General features: G+C 40.3%; 1 protein-coding gene and 1 long non-coding RNA gene across 3 annotated transcripts; one reads left to right on the top strand and one right to left on the bottom strand.

Moving 5' to 3' along the window:
- Positions 1 to 422: 422 nt before the first annotated feature.
- Positions 423 to 27,643, bottom strand: LOC148415522 (uncharacterized). 2 transcript variants are annotated; one of them, XR_015867277.1, is made up of 4 exons: positions 27,526 to 27,643; positions 24,377 to 24,461; positions 6,864 to 6,969; positions 423 to 503 (listed from the first exon to the last, which is right to left on the bottom strand). It is a non-coding gene; the product is annotated as an uncharacterized LOC148415522 (long non-coding RNA). The 2 variants fall into 2 exon arrangements; XR_015867276.1 differs by lacking the exon at positions 423 to 503 and having other exon boundaries at positions 6,664 to 6,969.
- Positions 2,451 to 8,061, top strand: LOC148415523 (ras-related protein Rap-2b). The gene is made up of 2 exons (XM_088428153.1): positions 2,451 to 3,340; positions 5,560 to 8,061. Exon 1 carries the CDS (start codon positions 2,749 to 2,751, stop codon positions 3,298 to 3,300), a length of 552 nt encoding a protein of 183 aa, XP_088284279.1. The 5' UTR covers positions 2,451 to 2,748; the 3' UTR covers positions 3,301 to 3,340; positions 5,560 to 8,061.
- Positions 27,644 to 27,711: the final 68 nt, after the last annotated feature.

Genomic DNA, 27,711 nt, shown 5'->3' with positions numbered 1-27,711 from the left:
CCGATCAGCTGAAAATCATGTGATCAGGATCTGGACATCCCTACTCTGATTTGAAAGTGTTTTTTTGACCAAATCTTCTAAATGCTAAATCACATGGAAGCATTCCTCTCACAAGGTTGAATTTCTCCACAGCGCCTCATCTGATTTTCAAAATTCTTCCTGTGATGTACTCTGGTTGATCCTTGTTTTGTATTTTGTCCAATCCTTTGATGTTTACATCAAAGGGAAAGCAGTGAAAGAAGACAGTATGGAGCTGAAATTTCACCGACATGCCAAAGTTAAAAACGACACGACCACTTAGCTATCTATCACTATCAGAATCGTGCAATCCATCAACTAAACGCTGCGAGAATGAAGAAAATTATCTAAAAATGATCAAAATACTACATAAAAGTTAAAGTGTCCCTTCCAAACTCACTTTGCCTTTTTGCAGACTTTCATTTTTCTTTTTCGACAATCTTGTCACGTCGCCATTCGAAAGGTTTTGTGATGCATTCAATGCCCTGTGAACAAAATGTTCAATCAGTCAAAATACACGGAGACAATCGGATCTTCGAATCAATAAAACACAATATTATTGTAACAGTCATTATATGTGTGTATTAGCAGTTTGAAATGACCGGAGGAAATCGCAACAAGCGTGTGAAAATGGTCACCATCGCACCACTCTTTCATCTCGCGGTGTTGCTGCGCATTCGGCAAGTCGCCGTTAAAATGCAGCGGCCCGATTAGGCGGCAGAGTCTATCTAATTATCAGGGCGGCGTGAAAATAAGCACCGCCTTCTCCACCTGACAGGGTCACGCCATCGTGACCAATCCGCATCACGGAGGTCTCATTGGGCCAATCCGCATGTTTGACCCAGCGGAGCGCGTCAATGTCAATAGTTTTGCCGCTGCATGGGACTCGTATGGAAATGTGTGTGAAACACCTTGGAGTCCTCGTGATTCACACTCATGATTCAGCTTGATGTGTGCGTGTTTGTGCGCGTGCTCTGCTGTTGATTAGCGGACAAATTAAAACACTATCGATCCGGCGGACTTCTCCGGAGGTGATGAAGTCACGGCAGCCGGGTTTTGAATCACCATTGATCGGAAACACGCGAGGCTTGTTGCGCAACTGACTTGCCAACATGCCACGACGTCACATGTGATGGTCCGTTGCGGGGGGGGAAAAAGTTCCGTGAAGAGGCCCGGTTCTGATATTGATCTTGATTTCTCAATGCACAGTTGCATTATTTGTGGGCAAAAGTTTTTTAGACCGTGACAACAAAGGCTGCTGTGTCACAGGGTGATGACGGTCACTTGACTCTGTGGTCCCAATGGAATTTTTGTGTGCGTGTGAGAAATTTTAAGCTAGCCAGACTTGCTGAATGAGAGACTTGGCCTCTATGAAGGAAAAAAAAAAAGTTATTCTGATCACAGCATCCTTGTCTTGGGAAATGCTATGATCTTGATTTTTGGGTTAGAAGCTGGACTTGTTTGTGAAAAACTAAGGTATGAAATTAAAACTGATTCACAAACTTTTTAATGAAGAGGTTTTGGGGCATAGCAGCAGTTTTATCAGGTGAAATTTTATGGTTCAAAATCCATTTTTGTCATGTGAGAAATTTCAAGTCTGTTGGATTTGTTAGGAGTTTAGGGCATAGACTTACTGACTTTAAGGAAATGTCAGTTTTGTGGACTGGATTAAGAGGAACTTGTGTGAGAACTTTGAAGCCAGTCAGACTTCACACGACTTGGTATTTTAAACTGAACTGCCTACTTGGGCTTTTTTTTGGTCATCTGTTGAAATTCTACAGTTCAAGACTTGTGCAAGACTTGATTTGCTGTGCTCAGTTTTATAAAGTTTGTAAATTTGGGGCACAATAACAGTGGTTTCATTGAGCAAGAATCTATGACTCAAGGGACTTTTTTGTCACGTGTATTAATCTGGACTTGCGGTGAGAAATAATTTCTACTTATTGAGCAAAAGGTTTGCGGCCCGACATCAAATGTTATATCGATAAAAACAATCTATGATCCAGAACACTTGTGTAAAATCTCAACGGAGGGATGGCTTTGAACATCTCACGGCATTTGTTTTGAGGCTCTCAACTTTGTAAAGTGCATCACATGACAGCAGAGAGGAAAAAGAATGCTGTGAGTCAAGCGGTAGCAAGCCTGGGGGCTCAGCCATGTCGAAAGTCCAAGGTGGGGCAGCAAGAGGCAGGTCTTGTGAGGTTAGCGCGTCCTGTACCTTTAAAACGGGGCAAGTCTACGCTATCTGTGACGTCAGACGCACGCTTTGCGTGGGCAGGAAGCCCGGCGTGGTGGTTCAAGTTAGATAAAATTATATAGGGCGGCGCCGGAAGTCGTACTTTAAGAATGCTCGACTCGGGGGTGGGCGGTTAGCCGAGTGGTTTTCTAAGCTTTTATTCTGAAACTCCCTAAAGGGAAGTAGCGGGTGTGTCGCGAAACCTTGACCGCGGCAAAGTGAGTGTGGAAAGGAGCGCGTTGTGTCTACTTGAGCGAACGCTGAAGGCGAGAGGTTAGCTAGTCCAAGAACAAGCCGGGCTGTGTTCGGGTGCTGACTCGACATGTCACCGCGCTGGCGCTGAGTGGGGCTCGGGAAGCACCGCGTTTACCCCCACCCAGTACGCACACCCCGAGCGGCGCTAGTTAAGCAGCCACGCCCCGTTCGCCAGCGATCGGAGAGCCCCCCCATCCCTCCGAATACAACTGCTGGCGAGGCTGCTCTCGCGGGGAACCATGAGGGAGTACAAAGTGGTGGTCCTCGGCTCCGGAGGCGTCGGCAAATCCGCGCTGACCGTCCAGTTCGTGACGGGCTCCTTCATCGAGAAGTACGATCCAACGATAGAGGATTTCTACCGGAAGGAGATCGAGGTGGACTCCTCGCCGTCCGTTCTGGAGATCCTGGACACGGCCGGCACCGAGCAGTTCGCCTCCATGCGAGACTTGTACATCAAAAACGGCCAGGGCTTCATCCTGGTTTACAGCCTGGTCAACCAGCAGAGCTTCCAGGACATCAAGCCCATGCGGGACCAGATCATTCGGGTGAAACGGTACGAGAGGGTGCCCATGATCCTGGTGGGCAACAAAGTGGACCTAGAGGGGGAACGCGAGGTGTCGTCCGGCGAGGGCAAGGCGCTGGCGGACGACTGGAACTGTCCCTTCATGGAGACCTCGGCCAAGAACAAAACCTCGGTGGACGAGCTGTTCGCCGAGATCGTCCGCCAGATGAACTATGCGTCCACGCCGAATGGCGACGACCAGTGTTGTTCGTCCTGTGTCATCCTGTAAAGGAAACTTTTGGCTCCTTGCTCGCTTTTGTTTTGCAATGGTAGGTCGCCCCTTTTCCGAACTCGCAACTCCACACTCGCGTAAGTTGAGCTGATTCCATTATCGCCGTTTGTTTGCTCGATGGGCGCATAGCGTTTAAACGACTTGAAAAATCCAAACGCAAACTTTGTGGAAGGGTGGGGCGGGGGCCAAGGCGAGAAACCGGCGCATTCTTGGTGGGGTTCCGTTTACACATGCAGACCCATGACATTGCAGTGCTGTATTACTTATTTGCAACAATTGACTTTTTTGTTGAAACGGTTAAATATCACTCACTAAAACTGCCGAGTGTTTAAAAAAAATGTTCTCCAACGTCAATGTTGTCACTGGCGTAGTAGTTGTAAAACTTTGCAAAATGGAGCTATCTCGTTCAACAGAATTGCTATTTTTCTGGTCACGTGGCCACTTGTTGCTAGGCAGAGTCCAAGAGGTTCAAGCTTAACTGCCCTATTGGCCAACGAAAAATAGGCCGAGCGCCAGTCACACTCAAAGTTCAGAACTAAGAGAATTGGTTGTTATTAAAAAAAAAAAAACATGTTGAAATTAATATACATGTAGTTAGGCTCCCTTGTTTCTTTTTTTTTTAAATAAGTCAAAACAGCCTTTAGTGTGTCCCGAATTGAGTTTAACATTGTCTAGTCAATTACAGTAACTACGATTCTAAGCAACAAACACAAATTAAATATGGTGGTAAACGCATATGCCGATCTTGCGCCACATGACCACGGATTCTTACAGCACAGAGAAAATGTGATTTCGAAATTGCACAACAATAGTCTATATATTTTTTCTGTATGTTCAGTCATAGCTGATGTCACGCTGTCCTCCTTTAGACGGATGGCAAACTAAATGAGACTGAATCAATACCACAATTGACTATATTCCTACTAATCAATTAAGTCAGTTGTGAACATGTCCATCGCTAATTTTCATGGTACAAAGGGTCTTCTGTTTACAAATTTGTCCGCCATACCATGGTTTGAGGTTCTCAATCACGTGTAACAAACAAGTTCGTGCGGGAGTTTAAGACTGTCAGATTGTGCGGCACAAAAAGGCACATTCAGCTATCACTACTTTTTTATCTGATTTTTTTGTTTTTTCATATTTATGGCTGATATTTAGGACTGGGCAAGACATTGTTCCCTTGCTCTTTGGTTATTGCGGTGCCACTATTGCAAATTTTCATTAACAACCATAACTTTCTATTTTGGGTTTTTTTCCTCAGTCAAAAAAATAAGTTTATTCATTTAAAAAAAAAGCAACCTCTACCACATGGATTAAAACTAAAAAAAAAAAAAAAAAACTAGCTGGGGGCTCTATTTTGCAGATTTTGGTTACTGTGATATTTTTTGGTAAAGGAACTGTGAACGCAACTGTAAATCAAAAATTAATGCGACAAAAAAATTGTTTGAAAATGAGCTAATTCGTGAATTTGAAATTTTACTTCATACTTGTATACAATAATTAACTTCTTAATTGTTGCATTTAAATAAGCTGTCCTTTTGTGGACAAGCTGGGGTTAAAACTGATTTTAAATGACTATTAGTAAACATTAATATTGTCTGAAAATCTGGCACAGTTTGAAAAAAAAAATCGAATAAATCAAACCTTTAGGTTAATGTTAACTAAAACCGATTATGATGATAATCATCCAGACTGACTGAAGAAAAAAAAAAAAAAGATTTTTGGGGGGGCCACTTCACCCAGCCCTTCTGAACATTACTCAAATTCTGACTAATGTTATGATAGGCTATGAAACGTCCCAACGTAAAAATATGTCGTTAATGTAGGAACCAAAATCAAAGTCATAAACCGAGGACCCCATGTGCATCCAATTCAATATGCAAGAGAGTAAATGTAAATTGTGTCGTGACTCAGGAGTCCAGTGGATGAACCTCATGATGAAGTCATGAACCTCTGACCCCGTAGTCCCGAAACCTTCTCCTTCTGAACTGAGTCAGCCCTTTGTTTGTTTGTCTTTTTTTTTTTACACTGATAGGATTGAGGAAGTGTCTGACTCATTTGCAGAACTGGAGAGACTAGTTGTTCTCGCAACGTGATTAGGTTTTTAAAAAAAAAAAGGGGTGGTTTTTGTGTGACAAAAGATCGCGTGGGCTTTGCGTCTCCCAGAGTAGGAACTCTCAATTATTGGCCCCAATCCGAGGACTCGTTTGTGGCCCTGACGTGATTGGTGACCGTTGTTTTTGTTGTTTGCGGCAGTGTGTTGCAGCAAGTGTGTCTTGTTGGCGTCTCGGCCTGGCCTCGGAGGGGAAGAAAAAAAAATGAAGAGGAATGCTGCATAGGGACAAGAAGAAGAAGAAGAAGAAGAGGAGGAGCATCAGAGGCAGAGGGGAGGGGTCCGGCCTCTCTTCAGGAATTCTGCTGGGTCGGAGAATCTTTGCGGCGTGGTCCGCGGCCTGATCCCACTGCTTCTAGCCCACCAGCCAACTCAAATTTCTCCTTCCAGGAAACGGCACGGTGAACATTTCAAAGGAGATTTGGGGAAGAGAAAGACTCTCAAGAGTATATTTTGTTAATAACTGCACTCGATCCTGGACGGGCGCAAACTTTAGACGTTCTTTTAGTTTTTTGTTTTTTTTTTTTGTTCCAAAGTCTAACAGGTTGGTGGTGGAATATTACAACAAATCTCTTGTCGGGGTTGCGAGGAGATCTTAGCGGACTCAACGTGAGGACTACCGCCTTGTGTCCAGTGCCTTTTTTTGTTGTTGTTGTTTTTGCCCCCCGCCCAACACACTTCAGCTGTTCCCGTTTAGTGCCAACACACCTCAGTGGTAATGGAGGTGTTCTGTACAAGGAAAGGTGCTTTTCTGTACGTTTTTTTTTTTCTCCATCCTTTCCTGCGTCCAGTCTCGAAACGCACAGGTACTGGAACCATTACGACAACGGCACTGAACCACTTCCAGACCTCTTCAATCAATGTTTAATTTGTAGGACAAGCGATGATGGTGTACATGGTGTTGACAAATCTAATCCTGATTGTAAATTGAATGACCAGTCTTTTAACAGAGGGTGGTCCGTATGTTTTTTGTTTGTTTTTTTAACTTTTAATACAGATGGCATTTAAAAAAAAAAAACACACACACAAAAAACACCAGGTTGTGTCTTGTTTATGGTCACTTTTCTGTTTTGATGTTGCCATATCCAAACGAGAAAAAAAAAATTAAAATCTATCTTTCGGGAGGGTTTTTAATGACAATCTCATCTGTGGTGTGTCAAATTTAGACATTTATTTTAGTGATGAGAAAATGAAGCCTCATGAAGCACTCGATCCTTTTACTCCTCTAGATGGTGCCTTTGGTTTAGAGATAAAGTAAAGGCTTGTATATTGGAAATGTACTAAATTTCCACTTTACGTAGATGGGCTTTTTGTTTTTGAAAATACTTTTAGCGTCATGACTCAGATATGACGGCAATTTCTGAATTCCACCGGTTTGTTAAATAGGCGGACTGGTCAACATAGTCGCCAGGGGGGTGTATAAAGTGCACATAAAATATAAACTCACCAGTAGGGCCAAACTAATGGGAACCCTCAGCTTGTTTCGCTCTTCACAAAAGATGGAGTCTCGGATATACTTTGGAGGCTGCCGCCGTTCGCTAGCTCATCCCATTCTGTAACAAGAAGATAGAGAATGTCAGTTTGTGGGTCGTTTTTTTGCGACAAAGTGATGCTTGAAGTCCTTGCCGCAAGAAGTCACTTTTTTAAGTAGGACTCCTGCGATTGCCCGTTAAAAGTTGTAAGCTCAATTCCCGTCTCTTGACTTGGCCTTTTCCCCTTCCTAAAGACATCTATTTTTACTCATTTTACCCCTGGATGGAATTTTTGGGAGCTCATGTGACCGAAAGGAATCCAAGAGAATCCGGCGGGTTTTCAAAATAAAAGGTTTTTCAAAATAAAATAGCTCGACGCAGATAATATATAAAACAGAAATAGTTCGTATTTCGGGTGCAGCCCTCGTGGCCCGATACTGGGCTGTGGACTGGCGGTTGCGGACCTCTGATTTGGAGGAGCAAAAACATACTGCAAAAGCTTCATGACGCTTCATTTTCCCTTCACTAATTTCTCGTTTCACAAGGGACTTCAAAAAATAAAATTAAAAAAAATCGATCAAACTCAATTTATGATGCTTGGCATGCTATCTGCGCCCTTTTGGGTTTTACAAGATGGATGTCAAAACATGACTTCAAAAAAGGTAAACATAAATGTTCATTTTTTATCAAAAACACAAATTTATGCTCATGTTAGTCCAGTGGTTCTTAAAATGGGTTTGATCATACCCTTAGGATTTATTAACCCAGTCTAAAGGGTTTGACAAGTCAAGAGTCTGAATGTCCATAAAGAAAAATGTTTTATACCGCATTTATGTTTTTCAAAAACGAATGGCTCGGTGAATGTGCTTAGAAGTTTATGGGTTACACGTGGATACATCCAAAGTTGTTTTGAAACCATAATTTTGGAGGATTTTTTCAAAATTTAGCCTTCCTCAGTGGACATTTATGGAAGTGCGCTGCAGTTTGACAATATGGTATCACTAGTGCTTGCAGAAGTGAATCAATAATCCGCCTGTAAAAATAAGACGGCAATCTTTTTTTTTTTTTCTTGGTATGCATGGAAGAGGTCTTTATTTTATTTTTTTAAATAGTTTACCAGTGATGTGTCACTGTGACTTGCTAAAAACAATAAAAAACAAGACTTTTATGTAATTATTAATATTTCCTAAACATCATACACATTTCTTACCAAGTATTCAGTGAATTGTTTTAAAAATTTATTGGAAAAAAAGAGCTGTAATTTTAATATTACTAATTAATAATTTAATATTTTTGCTCATCAAAGCATCAGAATCTGATATGGGCCCATGCCTACTTTGAAGAATAGTTGATGCGGTTTGGCTAGCTTGCGAATTCATGGACATAGCCGCCCTGCTCAGACAGGTCAAAATACTTCCTCTACCAACTTATAAATGATGGGGTTGTCGTTTGAGCAACGTAACAGGAAGTAAGACTACCAACGATATCATCTCAACGTGCGCTCAAACTTTCCGTTAGTGAAAACGGAAATTTCCGATTGTCACAATTGAAAGTGCCCCACTCTTGCTTGTGATCCTGTTTGCCTGAGATAATGATAGGCAATACAAAAGCTGTATTAAAAACGCTGACTGTTTTAATTAACACCGTTAGAGAGGTATCACATTACATATACGTACTTTACTCATGTGTATGTCAACCATGTGAGTTTGTGGCTAGTGCTCCATCCCGCGAAGCTCCTGAGTCAGCGTCTTTGGCTTGGCAGACATGCGACCATGGAGCTGATCTCTGCAACTATCAGGTGAAGACGCCATTAATATAAGACACACTACAGCCGCAAAGCAATGGAACCGATGGAATTAATCACATTTTACATATAAGTAATGCTGAAAACTGTTCAAATGATGTGGGCCAGTCAAATCGACTAATTCCAGAAGCCTAGCAAGACGCGTCACAAATTTTATTCTGTTGGTAAAATGACAGTAGCTACAATGCTCCAATTTTGTTAAAAAAATACAAATATGGATAAAAATTCGCACTAGGAGATACGTATTTGTAATCTGGTTGTGTTATTACTTTGGCGAATGTCAAATGCTATCTCGGTTGATAGTTCAACGGTGCTTTCGGTGTTGTGCCAACGTGGTAAAAAAAAAAGTTATCACCTGCCCTGCAAGTAGAGTTGACACGCAGCTCTTCTTTTGGGTCGTCAAATAAATGATAAAATATTTCTACGTACCCCTTGCAGTGTTGCTCGTGGACTTGGCATTGCATTTTGGTGCACTGAAAGAGTATTTCCATAGATATTTGAGATGTCCTACTGTGTGAATTGTCAGTGAACGCACCTGGAGTCAACCGTGTGAATTCCACCGGGATGTCCCAGTTAAATCGAAATGTCTGGTCAACCCATTGACCAATATTGAACCCATATGAATTCATACTGTTGTGGATTACATTTTCTCGTGGTCAACTTCTTTTTGCACTTTATTTCTTTAGCTTTTAATATCAACCAGCCCACCCCCAACTCTTAACACATGCATGTCAACGTTTAAACGTGAGACACGAAAGATCTGGATCGTCGTCCAAATTTTATGCCAATCCAGCGCGATCAAAGGAGTAAACCGTGTATCCGTTTCACACCTCCGCCTTTGGCTTGTTGGGTCACACTTTTACTCCGAAAGAGGGATGACACAGCAAGATGAAAGCGTATTGCGCAAAAACTTTAGTATACTCGATGACATCTCAGTTCGGCAATATGTACGGAATATGCTGATATTTGAAAATTAGTTTGGAATTATTTTCAAATACTTTCAGATGCCTTTGGTATTTTCAAACTATTCCAAAAGCATTTGTAGGCTAATTGCTAAAAACATTTGTTTCCATAATGCAATGTAGTATTGACGAGTATGCCCCGCAGCATTATTGTAAAAAAAATGCTACGTTTTTAGCATTTAGCTTACAAGTTAATTTCAACGTAATTATGTTCAAGCATACTTTATGTTCAAACGTATTGAAATATGTACCTGTAAATGCATTCAAACATACTTGCAAGTACGTTTGTACGGGTTTCTAAGTTTACAGAGTACAGAAAGTAGATGAATGTTCACCAACGCCTCCTGCATGTTTAATGTACGGACTAATTTTACTTTTGGTCGGTTGCAGTTGGAGGCCCGCCTTATGTTTGCATGGTGTCGTGATGCGCGTGTTGGAGATTGAACTCTGCTTCAAGCTGTTGCTTGATAAGCGTCTTTATTGCTACTTATAAACGCGATAGTGTGAACGCCCCCTCCTCTGTCTTTTGACTGTTTCCATCAGAGGCTGCGGCGTCAACATCTGATAGCAAAAGAATTTGCCCTTTGGAGGAGAAAAACGGTGTGGCGAGTTCTTCTTTCTTTTTAATTGCTGCTCGAGGGTTTCACTTCCTGCTTTCAATCTTATATTTACCGGACTTGGGTATCTTAGTTGTTTTTTTTTTTAATGTCACGGGATGTGGTTGCCATGGTTAAAGGGGGTTGGGATGTGGTACGACCACAACGGGGAGGGGGTTCAATTGTGAGGTTGAGGGCGTCGTCCGTTTTGACCACACATATACTATTAACTTTGCATTAAAAATGCCTATTGATCTAATCATGCCGTCAATTCTGCTGGAGTCACAGAGCTGCCATCATGAGTGCTTTCAACATTTTTGTTTTTTTTATACACTAGACTTAATCACTATATAGACTCCTCACTGAATTACAGGCTGCCTGAGCTCCCCGCGCGTCAGAGCGCTATTTCGGAGGCTGTGTTGTGTACAACTGTGGTTTTTCTTTTCTCCTTCGCTGGAGCTCTCTGGCTTTCCCCTTAACCGTATTAGCCTCCTGTTATCGAGTTACTCAACGCTGATAATTAAGCCCCCTCTAAAAAAAAAATGCCTGTGCAGCAGCTGTGTTAAATCCGAAGTGACAACATGAGTTGATTTAGACTGCGCATCGTTGTCAGCGATGTTCCCAGTCAAGATCCGCAATACGAACAGTTTGCTCTCAGGACTAACCTTGATACAATATCATTTAATCGACATATATGCACAATTATGGGCAAAATAATAATCACGATTATTTTGGTCTATACTGAACTCAGGATTATTCATCATGATTATTCATTGTGTTTGGTCAAACATATCTCTTTTATAAAAGCAGCCGCATGTATCGCCATAGATGAGAGTAAAATAACCACTTCCTGTTTGTCTTCCCTTCACCCATGGAGGACAAGAGCACATTTAAATGCAACAGCAACTTTGTGCAATCAGGAAAAAGTCTGTTCCACAGTCAAGAACTGTAAATACTTGTCAGGAGGAAATCATTAAGATTTTGGATGTAAGTTGATCATGTAGTTGCATTTAGGTAGAAATCCTAATGTAATTTTTCAATGGCAGCATGTATTCTGCAGGGCATGGATGTTATTGGATTTCATTTTTGAACCCTAACCCTAATAACAAAATGACACCTCAAAAGTTGTTTTCACCCAACCCCTCCCTCTTCTCGCTAAGTATGTTAAAACTTTCCACAGTTAAATATATGCATAGAAATGGTGAAATCTCTTCAGAATTTTATAAAATGTGAGTTTTTGTAGAAGACATTCATAACCGGGAAGTGAAACGTCACGTTGACTGAAGCAGCACCTCTTGCCACATGGCTGCCGCCACATCCTGGCATTGTTCCAAAAGTTAGATAATTGAATAGCCATGACCAAAAGTGTCATGCGTCGCTTTCTTGAATTTAAAGATAAAATCGTGTTAAAATGTAAAAAATGGCTAAATCTATCATGTCTGACTAGGAGTTCCACACCCATATGCCTCTGTCCCCAAAATGGCGCCTGCTACTGGGCAAACATTCCATCAAAATTGCAGTTTGGTTACGTTACTGTGATGTTTTCCGCACAGTAAAGTACAGTGTAGTTGGTAAAGTTTGATTTCCGGGTAGCCGAAGGATCGTAGGACATGCTAAACATATTTTCAGAAACAGTCGGCCTATTTCAACGTTTCTGCCGCAAAGAAGCCGAGACTTGTTCGGCCGGACAAGGGCCGGTCTGTATGAGCCGAGGGTCGCTGCGTTTCCCCCGCGAGTCAGGGAGCGGCCTTCTCCCCGTGGAGCTCGTTGAGCCGCGGATGGGAATGCCCCCGAATTCCTCCCATTCCCAACATTCCGTGCACTGTAATGTCTGGACATGTCTTTAGCCGGTACCCGTGAAACAACGGGGAGGAAGAGTCATGGATGCGACTCGCTGATTTTGCATAGCTGTGGTATTTATGCTATTCAATAGATTCATGGGCTCACGTAATATCGGTGATAGAGTTCATCGTCCCAAATGTGTCGCAAGACGGATCCACGCACGGCTCAGCCAAATGAACTTCATGACTGTTTTGCGATAATACTAACAGAACACCAAAAAAAAAGTAGGCCAAAGGATCCAGCCAGACTGGACCAGTTACTTACGGCCTCCCAGTGTGGATTAGTAACTTTTGCCACCACAGTTTTAAGGATGAGTGATTGGTAGAATGTGGTGACGAGTACAATAACTAAGGGTGTTTTAACTGATGCGATTAGCTGTCTCTGATCTGAATCGGTTGATGAGTTTATATGCAGTGTTTGTTTAACTCTTTGGTTTGTTTCCGCATACCAGAAATCACAACAAAGCACACACTTCTCATATTGTCGAGGACGTAAAGATGTTTTTTGATAATGACCAGCGACAAAATGAAAAATGAGTGCTCGGTGATGTTTTCATAATAACCTTCTAACCAGACTTCCCGGTTTGGTCAGTCTTGGCTTTTTTTAACTTTGTGTCCAAAGTCATAACGGATGTCAACAGCCTCAATTGTTTTGTCACGATTTTATGTCGGTTACGTCCAGAAGTTCCGTTTTGTTTTGTTTTTGTTTGTTTTTTTAGTCCAGTCAATAGTTTGAGGCCATGTGTATGTCAATCACAGTTGTGATAGCAATACGTTCAGATTCACATTTGCATCATACTGGAACAAAAACTGCTTGCAGCTTTTGTGTCTAAGAATCATGGGAAATGTCGTCAGATCATAACGGCCTCAGCGTTTCTGGGGTCGCCAAATTGTAGTATCCCTGTTTTAAATGTTGAAAATCTGGTCATCATAAACTAGAATTATGTGGACAAGCCACCAGGATACCGCAAACCAGCAATTAACCAAGTGTACTTTTAAAAGAAGTTGACTTTTCCATTAGGTCAACTACCCAATCTGTCTCCGTCAAGATAGTGATTTTTAGGGCAAAATTAGAGCTTATCAAAAATATTTTAAGTCATCCTCTTAGCCGAATCACAGAAAGTGCCGGCATTTGATGTTAAAAGTAGAAACGAATCGGGAATCACGCTAGAGCGCCTTTGGAACCATACCGTGACCACGTCTTTCTGGAGGACCGGTTGGTTTGGTCGGCACCAGAGTTTGTTTGCTGTGTTCACACCTGTCCAAATGAACCACACAAAGTTTGTTCAAAACAAACTCAAGGCCGTTGATGCGAAAGCACCCTAATACTCTCGAGGGTATTACAGTCGTTCCTAAGCTCGGCGCTGACTTCAGACCGACTTGACAGAGTTCCTGAGGTTTGGGTGTGGTTTCACTCTCCGCCACGGGAATTATGGTTTGGAACATTTCCTGGTCGTTTATTTACTAGCGTCGCGCGCAAGGCCTGCCTTCAGACGTAACCACTTGAGCGCATACATGCATTTAGAGAAAGGGAAGATGAGTTTCTGCTATTTGTGCAATCGCGCAGCATTCTGGGGTGAAACCGCATAAGGGCCTACGTTGCGTGATACAAGGAGTCTGGAAGTCTCTTTTCTAGAATATAATGACAGACACGCTCCCCTAACCTCTGGCTTCACCGTTATAGCTGGGAGCTTTCTGAGACCAGACAACAGCAGGATAGGATCTTGACGCCTGGGATGGTTTGGTGACTGATTTTTTTTTTCCAACAAGAACGGTTCGTTTTAAGATATTTCCGTTGTAAGGGGTCATTGAATATGTTATTATGCATGTGATTGGTTGGTGAGAAATCCATGGTGTACTCCACCTCTTGCCTAACGTCAGCCGAGATAGGTCGCAGCTCAATCACCACGCAACTGAGGATCAGCCATACAGAAAATGGACGAATGGATGGATGGGTTTCAAAATCTCCATTTGATACAGTTTATTTTTGTAAGAGTATTTTTAGCTTTCTGTAGGGTTGCAAAAAAGCCAGCTCTGCTCATCCATTGGTTGACAATTTTCACTTCCTTGTTACAATGGAATATAAAAGTAGAAAGGGAAGATGTCGAGAATATAAAAATGTACATAACTTTCGACACATCCATCGGCGGTGACGCAACCCTGATCAGGATTTGAACCGTAGACATTTACCCACAAAACAATAGAGAATCACACACTTTTGTTCGCTGCCTGTCAGTAACGAGAGCCTATCCTAGCTGATTTTGGGCAAGAAACCAGGTAACATCCTGAACTGATCACCAGTCGATCGCAAAAGACATAGACACCTATGGAGAATTTATCGTCTCTTATGACATAAACATGCATTATTTTAGATATGAGAAGCAGGACTACCTGCAGAAAGAGGAAATAGCGTGCTAATTCTACAAATGTCCTCATTTCGAGGCTGAAGTCCTAACCACTATTACACTGAGCTGGCCTAGACAGGACTGGTAAAAACAATAAATAAATAAAAAATTCTGGTACTTGAGTTCTTCAGATTTTTTTGCATGAAAAGAAAACTGAGATAAATTTGGATTGTGATGGATGACTTGCATCTAGGTAGCGCTGGTTTGGTTCCCACCATATGACCGTGTGAATGTATTTCTGTCACTCTGTCCTGTGATTAAATGTATAGTCTGTCCAAAAGGAGTTAAGATAAGCTTCATTTGAACAGGGTGAGCAGTCAAGAAAAACTGGCGGGCTGGATGCTGGATAGCAACAACACTGGTAACACAGCCCACCCAAGAAGAACAAACAGAACACAATAGCGGACAACTCGTCTTTTGTGTTGTCTTCTTGAGGTGGCTGTTTATGACACCGAGTACGAAAAGAAGTCTTTTGTTTTCTTATCGTTCCGCTCGGAAGTGGCAATTGCCGGGTGACCACTCGGCAGATGTGTGCATTTAAAAAAAAAAAAAAAAAAAAACCTTTGTGTACGCCATTTTCTTTAAGCAAACTTTTAACAGTCATGTTTGTGTATAGCGGTACTTGGAGACACAAGTGGCCCAACTTATGAGGTTTTGAAAATATGAGCATACAGTAGGTATGGCAGACATCGGCATAGCTTAACGCTAACAAAGTATTGAAAACAGTATGTGCTAATGAATGTGGCAATGTTACGCAACTATTAATATATAAACACATAAACGGTGGAGCAACACACGTACACGAACAACAATAAATTGCAATAAGTAGAATCTAAAAAAAAAAAACCATACCCTATTATATACTCCCTAATCATCTTTCTGAAGCGTATTGTAGCACCTAGTTTTTTTTAAAGTTTTTTAACAACACAAATACATTATATAATGAGTGACAGCAATGGACAACCAAAACACTTAGCACACTGAAAAATATTATTTTCCAAACTAACAAACTTACCCCTAATCATGATCACAATTTTAATTTTTTTAAAATTAACGAATATTATTGTGACTTAGTAAATCCCTCACATTAGTTGTGAAACTCTTCTTTGGCTGACACTGCGAGTGTTCTATACTGCCACCGGTGGCCAAGTTACACACAACAACAAGAGTGCAATTTCCCTTGATTAGCATGACATTTTTTTTTGTGGTGGGTGGGTTGAAAGAAATGACGTTTATAGTTTGCATTCGCTGAGAAAAGACTGCATTTGACCTCTCAGCATTCCTGCTTTCCCACCCCCATCATCATCATAGTACAATAGCGGTTGTCGGGAGGCTTTGTGGCATCCTCCTCGGGGCCCGACGGCGGGTCATGTGAGCGCTTCCCACCACTCCGTCCGTAGCCTGCTGTCACCATCTCGCAATGTGACTAACGCGCCGCGACATCCGTGACCTTCCGAGCGCGGCCCCCGCGCGTTGTGCTCCTCTTTCCATCATCTTTCCTCCCCGCATTCCTTCGCCTGTCATATTGCTGCCGAGGTGTGTTTGCTTATCTCCGAGCTTGTCTTCCTTCGACCCCCCCCACCTCCACACAAGCCCCCGTCAGGAGTTGTGATTCATCATCAAACTTTGTTCCTCGGGCAAATTTTATGCAACGCCTCTTTCGTAACCTGAGCGGCAGGCAGGCTAGAGAAAACCTGGTGGGAGCGGGTAAAATATAGCTAAGCCTTTCATGCATAGCTATAGGTACAATACGTATCGCGCTTACTGATTTAGTTTGAGAAGGGAGGATGGAAGAGTTGTGGAATTTTAAGTCAAATTTTACATTTAACTTCCCCCGCAATCTGTAGCACCGGGTTTGAACTTTTAAAACTGATATTGAAGCCTGTTGATTGTTGTTTTACTGTTGAAACAACAATTTGTTGGGTTTTTTTCACGTTTTTATTGCTGCCAGGCTTTATTACTCCCAGGCACAACTCCGAACAATAATACGCTACATGAGAAGCGTCCTGGCAGGTCCAACAAAATTATAGGCCAGTGGAGTGTTACCATGACAACGACAGAGATGCTACTGTGTGTATCCCATCCAAAACATTTTTTTTGATGACTTCTCTTTTGGGGTACACTTACATGCAACTTTTTAAATGTTTTCCTTTCACCTATGATTAAACATTTCTGTATAGTATTTGTTTTATAGTAGTATAGTATTAAATCCAATCACAAAGTAACAAATGCAACACTTAAATCAAATCTGTGTGTTACATTTACATACCTGGAATAGTAATAACAGCCCATATCGGTTAGACCCAAGGTCAAGTGTAATCATCCAAAAGTTATAGAAATGTTTTTTTAAGTCTAATCTTGCTAACAAATTGAGCTTATGATTTCTTGTATTTACCCTTGGAAAGCGCAATAATATTCATGAGTCATTTTGACCAAGGTTTTGCTATATGAATCAAAATTGTTAATAACTGGGTAAGCCTCACTTGGCGAAAAGTGCCAAAACCCCAAACTCTATTTTTTTTTGGTCAACAAATTTTACTTAGATAGCAATTTGAAGAAAAATGCTAAACTTTGGCCTCGTAATGTTCAGTTTTATTTTGTACTTCACGCATCAAAACAGTGCATGAAGTGACACAGCTTGACTCTCTTTGAACCTTTTCTCACTCTCTTGCATAAAACTAAAAAAAACTACATTCAACATTTACTCCAACTTACTAATAGGTCAGTTTGACCCGCAACATGAGAGGAGGCTTTAAAAAGCGCGCGTGTACTTTCACACTTTGGCCGTACTTGACATCGCCTGTCAGCCATTTATGACACGATCCTTATCACCGTGCGTTATCTTGAAAAATGTCGACCGTTTCTGGGAATTTCAGAGCGGCAAAGCCCGCAGGAAATTGCTCATATCCTGTATGGAGCAGCGGAGGAGGAAGTGACACTCCCGTGACACTGGGAATCGGCGGCCTCGTGGCCCGTATTAGTGCCGCTGGGCCGCGTTGAACTCTCGGGTGTACCAACACTTTTTTTTTTGTCAAACAGCCGCTGAGCTTTTTTGTTGACTTGTCTCCAAATCACATCGGGTGCGCATCAGTCGAGCCAATTCGTTTGACATATCCGATCATCGTAATCAATAAATTACGATCCTCATAATGAACGAATGGACGATGTCGTGTACGAGCGCAACGTCTCACTGAATGAAAGGCGTCTATAGTGTCAAGTGACGACGCCGGTGCTGACAGGAAGGAAGGGTGGATCCACAATTCCTGTGCACAAACTCTGACTGGGACTATTCACGCTCACTTTTCTATTCATTGACAACCAGCCATTCCGTCTTAAACGTGGTAATCCATGTGTTCCCTCAAAAATTCTGTTTAGGATTAAAATTATCAGTGAAATGAAAACAAATATATATTATTGCCCAGTATATTTATAAAAGATACAAAATATTTATAAAATACAGTATATGTTTAAAAATGTTTCATAAGCCTATATATACATATATATTTAAAACCTACAAAACATTTCAAATATAAAATGTATAGATACAATTCTATACAAGTGATTCAAGTCATATATCATCAGCCACATTGCATATTTCAGCCTTTCATATTTCAACACTTGGAAGGCACAATTGTTAAAATGTTGTTAAAATAATAAAAAATCTTACAAAATAGGTGTGCTCTAAAATTCCTGTTTTCCAAGACCACTGACAAATGACTTAGGAAACTATTCTATGTGGGCCACAATATGTTAATTTTAGTCTGATGCATACATTCATAAAATTACAAGTCAAAATTAAAAAAATATATGAACATGGTAAAGAAATGTAAAATGTTTTTCTACTTCTGCAGTTGAAAATATTGAAACATAAAAAATGTTAATAGAATATTAAAAATGTATTTAAAAATATGAATTACACTACACAAAAATCTACTTGAGAATTAAAATAGGTTACATTTTTTAAAATGAATTTGTGATGAGAAAAAAAGAATCCATTTAAAATTTCAAATAGTAAATGAATGAGAGATTATATATATATTATATATATATATATATATATATACACACACACAATATATTTCTCGTATTAATTTAGCTGCATTCATCTTGAAGGAATCATCCACTTATTTAGCCATTTCTAGCAGTTTAAAAAAAAAAAAAAAAAAAAAAAAAAAAGTATTTTGTCTAAAATTAATTTGACAACTCAATAATTGTTCATGTTCAATTCATATATTTAAAAACAAATCTTTCGACTTGCTATCAAATGGAAATGATTGCATATTTCAAGTCGGGTGGCGACCAATCACGGCTCACCTGCTACTCATGTGATATTGTCACCGGTTGTTACTTTCAACACATGCGATGTCATTTTCAGTCCAAAGTGCCATAATGAGTTTTTAAAAATATGAATTCTACATGAAAAATAATTTAGTCAACAACAATTACAGACAAAATTACAATTTCCTGCTAAAATAGCTACACAAGAGAAACATCCCTTTAGGTTTAGGTGGAAGCTTGGTCGTTTTTTTTTTTTTTTTTGAGAACGCTCTCATCTTTCCCTCATTCAACAAAGCGTCCATCATAGTATTTTCCCCGCTTCATAAATATGCTTCAGCGCTACACTGGCCCCAGGCGGGATCATCATTTCTCCTCGTTCGCCCCCATTTAGCTGTTGAAGGCACGGCTTTCCTCCTCTATCATCACAGCAAATAAGCATATTAGCCTCTTTAGTTTGCGCTCCGTATTCATTTGACAGAAGGACAAATGTTGACTAAATCAGATTTTCGAGGCGCCAAATGCCTCCCTTGTGAATTCTGTTGCTTTTTCCAGCGTGATTAGAGCCCGGCTGATTGATACTTAATGTGTGAAATGTCAGCCGTAATGACTTGTGCTCCAATTAGGACAAGGGGAAAGAAAAAAGAAAAAAAAAATCAATCTCGAGATGGAGCATATCAATGAGGCTGGAAGAGAGGGGAAAAAAAAAGCTGAGAGGATGGAGGAGAGCAACACATTCGAATGTCATTAAGACAAACCTTGACATTCCTCAAATCATTTTTTTACCTTCTTGTTTCCCACCAATGAGGTGAAAAAGAGGTCAATCAAGATTAGTCGACGAGGCTCCGCTATCGCCGCCGTTTAAAAGTTGAAAACGAATAATCGCACACGTTAGCATCTCGTGTTTTAATTATCGGTGAGTACAAAGTCGAACGTTTATGGGGAACATTTTTTGCCTCCTAATTACGACGCCTTCAACATAACGGTGTATTATATTTTTACTTATTTGGAGCCTAACCCTATAACAATGACGTGGTGGCCGTAACCTAAAAAAAATGTGAGTCATTAGTTTCATTCAAAATTTAGAATAATAGCATTATCAGACAAAAATGTTTAAAAAATGCCGGCAAAATATGGCACACGCATATAATTATTTTTCTTTATCCTTGTAAAATTGTGTTTTTCTCCTAAATTTTATGTACATAGAAAGAAAAACTACCAACTTTATTTTGAAAAATGATTTGTTTTCTTTTTCTGTTTGATGACGACTGTTGTAAAATTATTAGGTTCCCCCACACCTAAAATCAACAACTTTATTCTGGCAAAATCATCTCTTTTTTCCCTTTAAAAATTACTTCTAATAAAATTGTCATGTCCTTACTTTTGCATTGTGACATTACAGTTTTCTCGTACAACTTGCGCCAGACGAGAATTCTCGTCTCTTAAAACAGTAAAAACAAAAATAAATAATTCTCATCAAATAAGTTTTTTATGGAGGGTAGCTGACACCCCTGACTAACGCTTACTGTACCTAACATAACCCAATTGAGGACTGTAGTGATAACTGTGACCATTGGATGGCAGTGTTTCCACACATTCAACATAGCTATTACCTACATGCATTTCAAAATAAGGAATGGAAGTCAATCTTTCATATGATACCACCCATATCTGCATAGACATAGCACACATTGTCGGACTTCAGTGAACATGCTAAATATACTTAATTATTTTTAAATTCAGGGCTACAAAAAAGTAGTATTTAAGTCACGTTTTGGAATTCAGCTACTATTTTTTTTTTAATCACAAAGCGGTAGGTAGTAGAACGGGGTAGATTTTTTGGTACATAATTTTCTAAAGTAGAGCTGATGAAGTTTGTGAAAAAGGGGCCCATGTGCCAATCCCGAAAAATTGCCCTCGGCTCAATTGTCACTGAGCGGGCGGGTCACACGACAAACACACACTTGGGCTCCATGGACACAAATCACAACTGGAGTGTAACACAACTCTGGCACTCACATGCTGTCGTCAGCATCTTGCCTTGTCATGTTGCAGGAGTGTTGAATGCCTCCTCGCCAGATGGACCTTGAGGGGTTTAGTGGACCCCCCCAACCAGCATCCCATGGCCTCCCACCCTTATAAAAGCCCTGCTGTCAAGGGGCATCTTTTCTTTAAAATCCTGCCAGGAGTGACTCCTAATCTTAATCTTTACTTCCTGCATCGATATTTTGATCAAAATAAAGCATGTTTTACCCTTTTTTTGTTCATTGTCTCTTCTCCTTCTTCTCTTTCCATTTATTGGCGTAATTTTATATTTTTTTTCTTTTCTTTCTACAGAAACGTGTGTTGTTTTGAGGAAGTCTACAGTTTGGACCATATGGTGCCTGCTGGGCAAAGATAAATCCCCACAGGACACTCACAGTCACACACACGTTATCAAGTTGGCACCTTTGCGTCTGCGGTTGTGCAACAGCAATATGCAACCTCTGTGTTCACACGTCAGCCAGTCTTCCTCCTCCTACTCAGTTGAAGTGGCGTCTGCCTACCAGTCTGTGCTTGTCTACGTGTACCGTATACGCAGCTAGACGCACATATGGCCGCGCAAACTACTAGTCTGAGTCATTGCGCTTTTCCTCAATAACAAAAGCGGAGAAGCTGGTGCTCGCCCACCGCACGCTAACGAGAAGTTCCTTCATTAAGTAAAAACTTTTTTTTTTCCAATGACTTGGAATAAAGTGAATGACTTTGCTATTTCTAGTGACGCATTCCAAAACTTTTTTACAGTGGTGTCAAACGTGGACCAACTCGGGCACACAAGAAGGTTTAATTGGGCCCGCTTGATAATTTTGTGAATAATAATTAAAAAAAATAAATAATGATTTAACCCATTAGTCCGCTGTCCAAAATAAGTAGACAAAAATTCTTACTTTTACAAGATGAGCACTGCAAATTACAAGAGGAAGCGATTAGTTACGCTTCTGTGAAGTAGCTTGCTGATCGCTTCAGTGTTAGCATTAGCATCTAGCTTCGTCGTGAAACCGCTCAGCGCAGGTAAGATTCTTCGATCGCTCCGAAGAGATCGACAAAAAGATTCACTCAGATTCAGTTTCGGTCCGTGTTACAAACATTGTCTTTTTAAAGGTATTTTATTTACAGCTCTTCTGCATTTGACTTTTTTTTTGTGGGTTTTCAATTTCTTTTGTAATGTATTTCATTACGTAGGTGCCACCCGGTGTCCAAAATGAGACACTGCATCACCATTTTATTCAGTTAGATTGTCTTTGCACTTCACTGTACTCCTTGAATAAAAATGTCAAAACCAAACATTTTAATTGGGGTATTTTTATATCTATCAGATATTTAATTATTTATTCTTAGTTCATGTTATGTGTTCTATACAAAATAGCAATCTGCCACCAAATTTTAATTAGTTTTTATTTGAAAATATCAAGCAAAAATAAATTTAATCCTGATTCGACAAAATTTACACCTGGGCTGCACAAGCATCGTTTGTACTTGTGGAAAATCAGTTTTTGTACGATTACTCAATTAGATGATTTGATAATTGAGAGAATAATCAATTCTAAAAGTATATGACAGCTACGTGTGGACCTCAAGCAAACTGTGCTAAGTAATTCATTGGACTGATAAATTAGAATTATTAAAGGCAAAACTTTGTAATGTGCCAATAAGATCCAACAAGGGTGTGGCAAAATTCCAACTTCTCTCAACAGTACAATTAGTACAGAATGCTCAAACGATACCCCGGTCGAGTGTGGAAAAGGTAAGAGGAGGCACATTCGGTTCCGAAGATTGCTGATGCAGGCTGACTAATTGCTTCACTTTGCATGTCTGACCTGCAAAGACTTGCATCAGACTGAAACTAAATTTGAAAAAAAAAGGAAGGTCACTGGCATCAAAGAATGCCACGCTTCCTCTTTCTACCTATCTGTGCTAATATTGAAATCTCAACATTTTGTAAGAAATATTGCACGGTGGTGTGGGTGGTAAATTGCAAACCCATTTGGCACCAATCCTCCATCTTGAGCCAAAGTGTCTGCCATGCTAACACGAACAACTGCCCCAGAGACAAAAAAAAAGGTTCGCCAAAGCTGTTTTGCTTGCAGTTGCAGCGGTTGAGGTAACAAAACGGCACAAGGAGGAAAAAAAAAAAAAGGAACCATGTTTACAAAGGCAACTGAACTTCAGACGTGGCCTGCTCGACCCGTTGCCATGACTACGCCACACTTAAAACCACCGTTTAATTGGTGCTATCCGCACTTCTATCGTGTCCCTCGGTGGATATTATATCACACAACGGCATCATTATGTAAACAACGTGGCTAAACGCGCTCCTGGGCTTATTAAAGTATCTCCTCGCTGAAATATGTGAAACAAAATTAATAATGATCATATCTACATCTACATTGGATATGTTTTTATAATATAAAAGAAATGAAGCCATCAAATTAAAATCATATAAAATAATCATTATTTATATCATTTAAACATTTACAAGTATATATACCAAAGTTATTTTATCATTTTCTTTCACAACTTTTTTTTTAATTTTACATTTTATTGTTATCAAATAGTTCCATCAAAATGTTTTAAATATTGTAACAATATTAATATTATATTCATAAATATTAATTTACAAATGTGTATACCAATACAGTCTCAGTTTAATACCTTGGCAACTTATTTAGGCCTGGAAAAAAAAAGTTTTAATGTTTTTTTTAATTAAAAAAAAAAAAACACACCATATATATGGCTAGTACAGCAGCAGTTCAAACCAACTAGCCTAAACTATTTTAAATTTGCCCCACTGACTTTGCCTGTTTACCAAATATGTAGTCACGTTGCATAAAGTACACAATCACATACTGTATGTGTATGTGTGTATATATATATATATATATATATATATATATATATATATGAAAATGAAACTTTTGACAGGTACAGCATACATGCCAATCAAAATTGAGCGTTTATAGATTTAAAGCGCCATTTGTGATAGTGTTGCTGATCCACGCTTTTAAAGGGGGACTTAAATCCCTCCCGGTTTTCCGGCTAATTCTAGCGGAATGAAAATGCCTTTGGTGTCATATGTGTTCTCAATCGACATGATGCGATTAAACGCTCGCTGTCAAAGAGCAGTTTACACCCTTGTCAAGGTGTGCGGCTCCTTCAATGTGACCGTCATGCTTCCCTCGGAATATTTGCCTATTTCTGGAAGCGAGTGTAGGCGGCTGAGAGCGAAGTGTTCTAGCCAGGAGGACATGATGGGAGATGTTCTCGAGAGGATGCACTTGGCTGGCCGCAAAATTAGGAACACAGGCACTAAATTCTACCCACAAAGATAATGCCCGCCTTTTTTTTTGAAACTGTCAGAAGTATTCATCCAATAAAAAAGGTTTTTCCTGTTTTTTTTTTTAATAAAAGGATGGACATGAAAACCTGTGTTTTGTATCCAATTCATCAAAGAACCGACAGATTCTGATTAATGACAGATTAATTTACTTTTGAAACAGATATTAGCTGCAGCCCAAGCTTTCTTTGGGGATCACTCATGTGGCTGGACATGCCAACGTTATCTTACCGGTATAAAATGTGGACACTGTGATGCGGTACTCCACAGTCTCCGCTTTGCTGCTGGCTGACCTTCGACTTCTGCCCTCAGTCTCCTGTTAAACGAAACGAACATGTTAGCTTGGCCCACTCTCTCGATGCATTCATTCAACGTGCGTGTGCATTTTTATGCTGCATGGCGAGTATAATGTCGTATTTTTCCCACATTACCCAATGCCAAAAAATACACACTCAGACAAAAGGTCCATTTAAAGACTATTTTGGTGCCTGGCTCACAGCATGCGGCCCAATCTGACATGGAAAGCGCATGGGGAGATGGTAGCAAGCTATTACTAAAAAGCGGTACAGAAGGTGTTTTGATGTAAAAACAGCTAGACTCAGCTGTGCATTCCTGTGAAGTGAATTCACCCCCCCCCCCCCCCCAATCTCCAGGGAGCATATTCAACAACATACACACATTTTTATATCTGTGCCTTCCAATGATAAGATTGGGTTACACAGTTCGCAAGAAAGATAGCATTGTAGCGCGGTAGCTGTTGACAGAAAAGACTTTGAATGGCGCAGCTCCAGATGGCAAACCTCCTTTGAACAGTTTGATTATTGTAGTACAGTGGTACAGTATATCTATTTACGGAATGAATTTGTTCCGGAGGTTTTCGTAATATGAATCTTTTATAGGTAGAGCCGCCATGTAGATAGCCTAATCTGTTCCAAGTCCCCAAAAATGCCCTTCAAGGAATACTGTTAATAAATTATAAAGATGCATCAAAAACGGTAACAAATACATATTAGAATTAAATTAGGGCATCATAATCAATAAATATAAATAATAATAATAAAAAATGCAACTGAACCTTTTAAATTCATCATACCAGTATTAATTGTAGCAGTTGACAATATGAAGTACACTTTCTTTGAGATGGTTCTGGTATGTTGGTGATGAGTCCAGTGCGAGAAAGTCCTATTTAGGTCGTTTAATTTGTACATTTTAATTCTACATTTCCAGTGATCCAGGAAACATTTACAAGTCCATTAGCGCAATAATATTTATTTTTGTTTAGTTTGGGTTCATGCAAAATGCTTCCTGTGTGATGTCATTCGGCCCACTCGCAAAAATGCTAACGACGTGCTAATAGCGAACGTCAGGCGCGACAGTTTCTTCTAAGGTGTAAATTGTTGGTTGGAAGTTGGGATGAAGCCTGTAAAGATGAAAGAAAAAGCAAATTGATGGGCATTAGAAGCGGCATATTGCTAAACTGTGTTATTGTGACTCCTTTACAATATAATGTATGCTTTTATTTTATTAAGTTTTATACAAATGCTCATTGTCATTCAAGACGCAATTCTTCGGTGGTCAAAAATGAAACAGATGATGATACCCAATCAATTTTGTAGCATGGCAAAATATGCTTAGAGGTACTATTACAAAAGTAGTTCCAAAGTTTAATAGGTCAGACATGGATGGCACAGTACTGTGTTGTTTTTTTGTTTGTTTTGCTTTTGTTTTGTTTTTTCCCCTTATCCGAAAATGCTCTACACTGGTTCAGAGTTACTTGGTATTTTCATTGTGTAAATTGTGAAAAAGGGAGAGGAGGAGCTATACTGTAAGCTCATTCAGTGAAGTGTGACTGTGACCATTGTGTTTGAGCTCAATAAATACATTGACCTGTTTTCTCGCTAAACATTCAAGTGTTGTATTGTCTTTTATTTTTAAAGCAGCACACGTGCAGTTTTCACATTTTGGCAGTTTGTCAAGCGTGAAAAGCGATTTCACGTGTGGTGAATGCGCATAGGCAATCGGACTGTACTTTCCTATAGCGGGTCAGTCCCTGTTTGTATTTCAAGCGTTTTCTTTGCATGCTATTACTTTGATTTAAAAGATGATGACTACAACCAACTTTGTTCCTTGTGCATCAGCAGGCCGAACGAACCCTGTGCTTTTGTTGCGCATGCATTTTTTTTTGGGACGCAGCTCATGGCCAAGTGTTGCATTAGTCTGTGTGGGGTCACAGCTCATCTGTCTGGGCGAGGAGGCTCTCTTCCAATGTGCTAGCCACAGATAGAGAAAGCGAGAGCACAAGATGAAAAGATTACTGTAGCTAAGAGAGGACGGATGAGTCAGTGTGTAGGAAGGAGCAAGAGGAAAAACATGCAGAGCTCTCGAACAATCGCCATTATCTTAGCTCATACTGCATAAAGTTTATCCGTTATTAGTTTCTGTTCATCTGTATGTCAATACCAGGGGTGTCAAAGGTACGGCCTGTGGACCCTATAGGGCCCACAAGCAAGTTTAATCCGTCCCACAAGATTATTTTGTGAAGCATTTAAAAAAGATAAGATCAAACCCAAACCTCTCTCACAATCGGAGGTTGTGGGTTCAATTGGCCTTCCTGTATGGAGTTTGCATGTTCTCCCCATGCTCACGTGGGTCTTTTCCGGGCACACCGGTCCAACAGCTTGTATGGCAGATAAATAGGACACTTCAAATTGCGCTAAGGTGTGATTGTGCGTGTGAATGGTTGTTTGTCTCCGTGTTCCCTGCGATTGGCTGGCAACAAGTTCTGGGTGCTCCCCGCCTACTGCCCCAAGACGGATCTGATAGACACTAGTGAGCCGGCTACCTTGGTGAGGCTAAGCGGCTGAGAAAGAATGAATGGATTGACGGATGCTCGAACCCATTATATATATATTTTTTTTCCAGGCAATGTCCAGATATTAAAGGTATTAGTAGTAGCAGCTGATAAAAGAATTAGACACTCTCTTGGAGCAGTTTACAAATTAGAATAGAATGAAGTTACAAATTAAAACAGAAAATGGGCATTGTTTTCATGAAATTCTTAAAGAAAAATCTACATCTACAAAGTAATGTATTTCAATGAATTGATCTGTCATTGTTTCTGGGCAGAATTGTATGGACTACAAGAGTCATCGGTATCAATGATTACTCAAGAATTTGAGTATTCATACTGGTCTGACAAAAAAGTGGCTATGAACATCCCTACGGTAGTATGTACTGTAAAAGTATATTGTGTGAAAAGTTGTCATAAAGATCAGGTCCACCTGCACAACTGAACGCTTGTGAGACAGTTTGACCAAGGTCTTGCCACGCCACCATTGTCAGACTTCCTCTTAAACAGCAGGCAGAAGACATGAGCTCACCTATTTCATGGATGAGCTCATACTGCGGTTCCTTTTGTTCACTCATGGCCAACACTCCCTCTTGCTTCCTCCACCACTTGAAAACATTGACGCCTTGAGAAACAAACATGAGGTACACCTGCACAATTTTAGGTAATTAATAGCATATTAATAGCATCCATCAAAACAGAGGAGAAACCATTTCAA

This window comes from Hippichthys cyanospilos, chromosome 11, assembly GCF_059441005.1.
Source record: "Hippichthys cyanospilos isolate Australia breed blue-spotted pipefish chromosome 11, RoL_Hcya_1.0, whole genome shotgun sequence".
Taxonomy (NCBI): Eukaryota; Metazoa; Chordata; class Actinopteri; order Syngnathiformes; family Syngnathidae; genus Hippichthys; species Hippichthys cyanospilos.
Note: the sequence above shows the minus strand (reverse complement) of the source record. Positions and strands in the feature narration are given on the sequence as shown.

What these genes read in the sequence shown, in the direction of transcription:
- LOC148415523 (XM_088428153.1), top strand. Translation starts at nt 2,749, where the DNA reads ATGAGGGAGTACAAAGTGGTGGTCCTCGGCTCCGGAGGCGTCGGCAAA.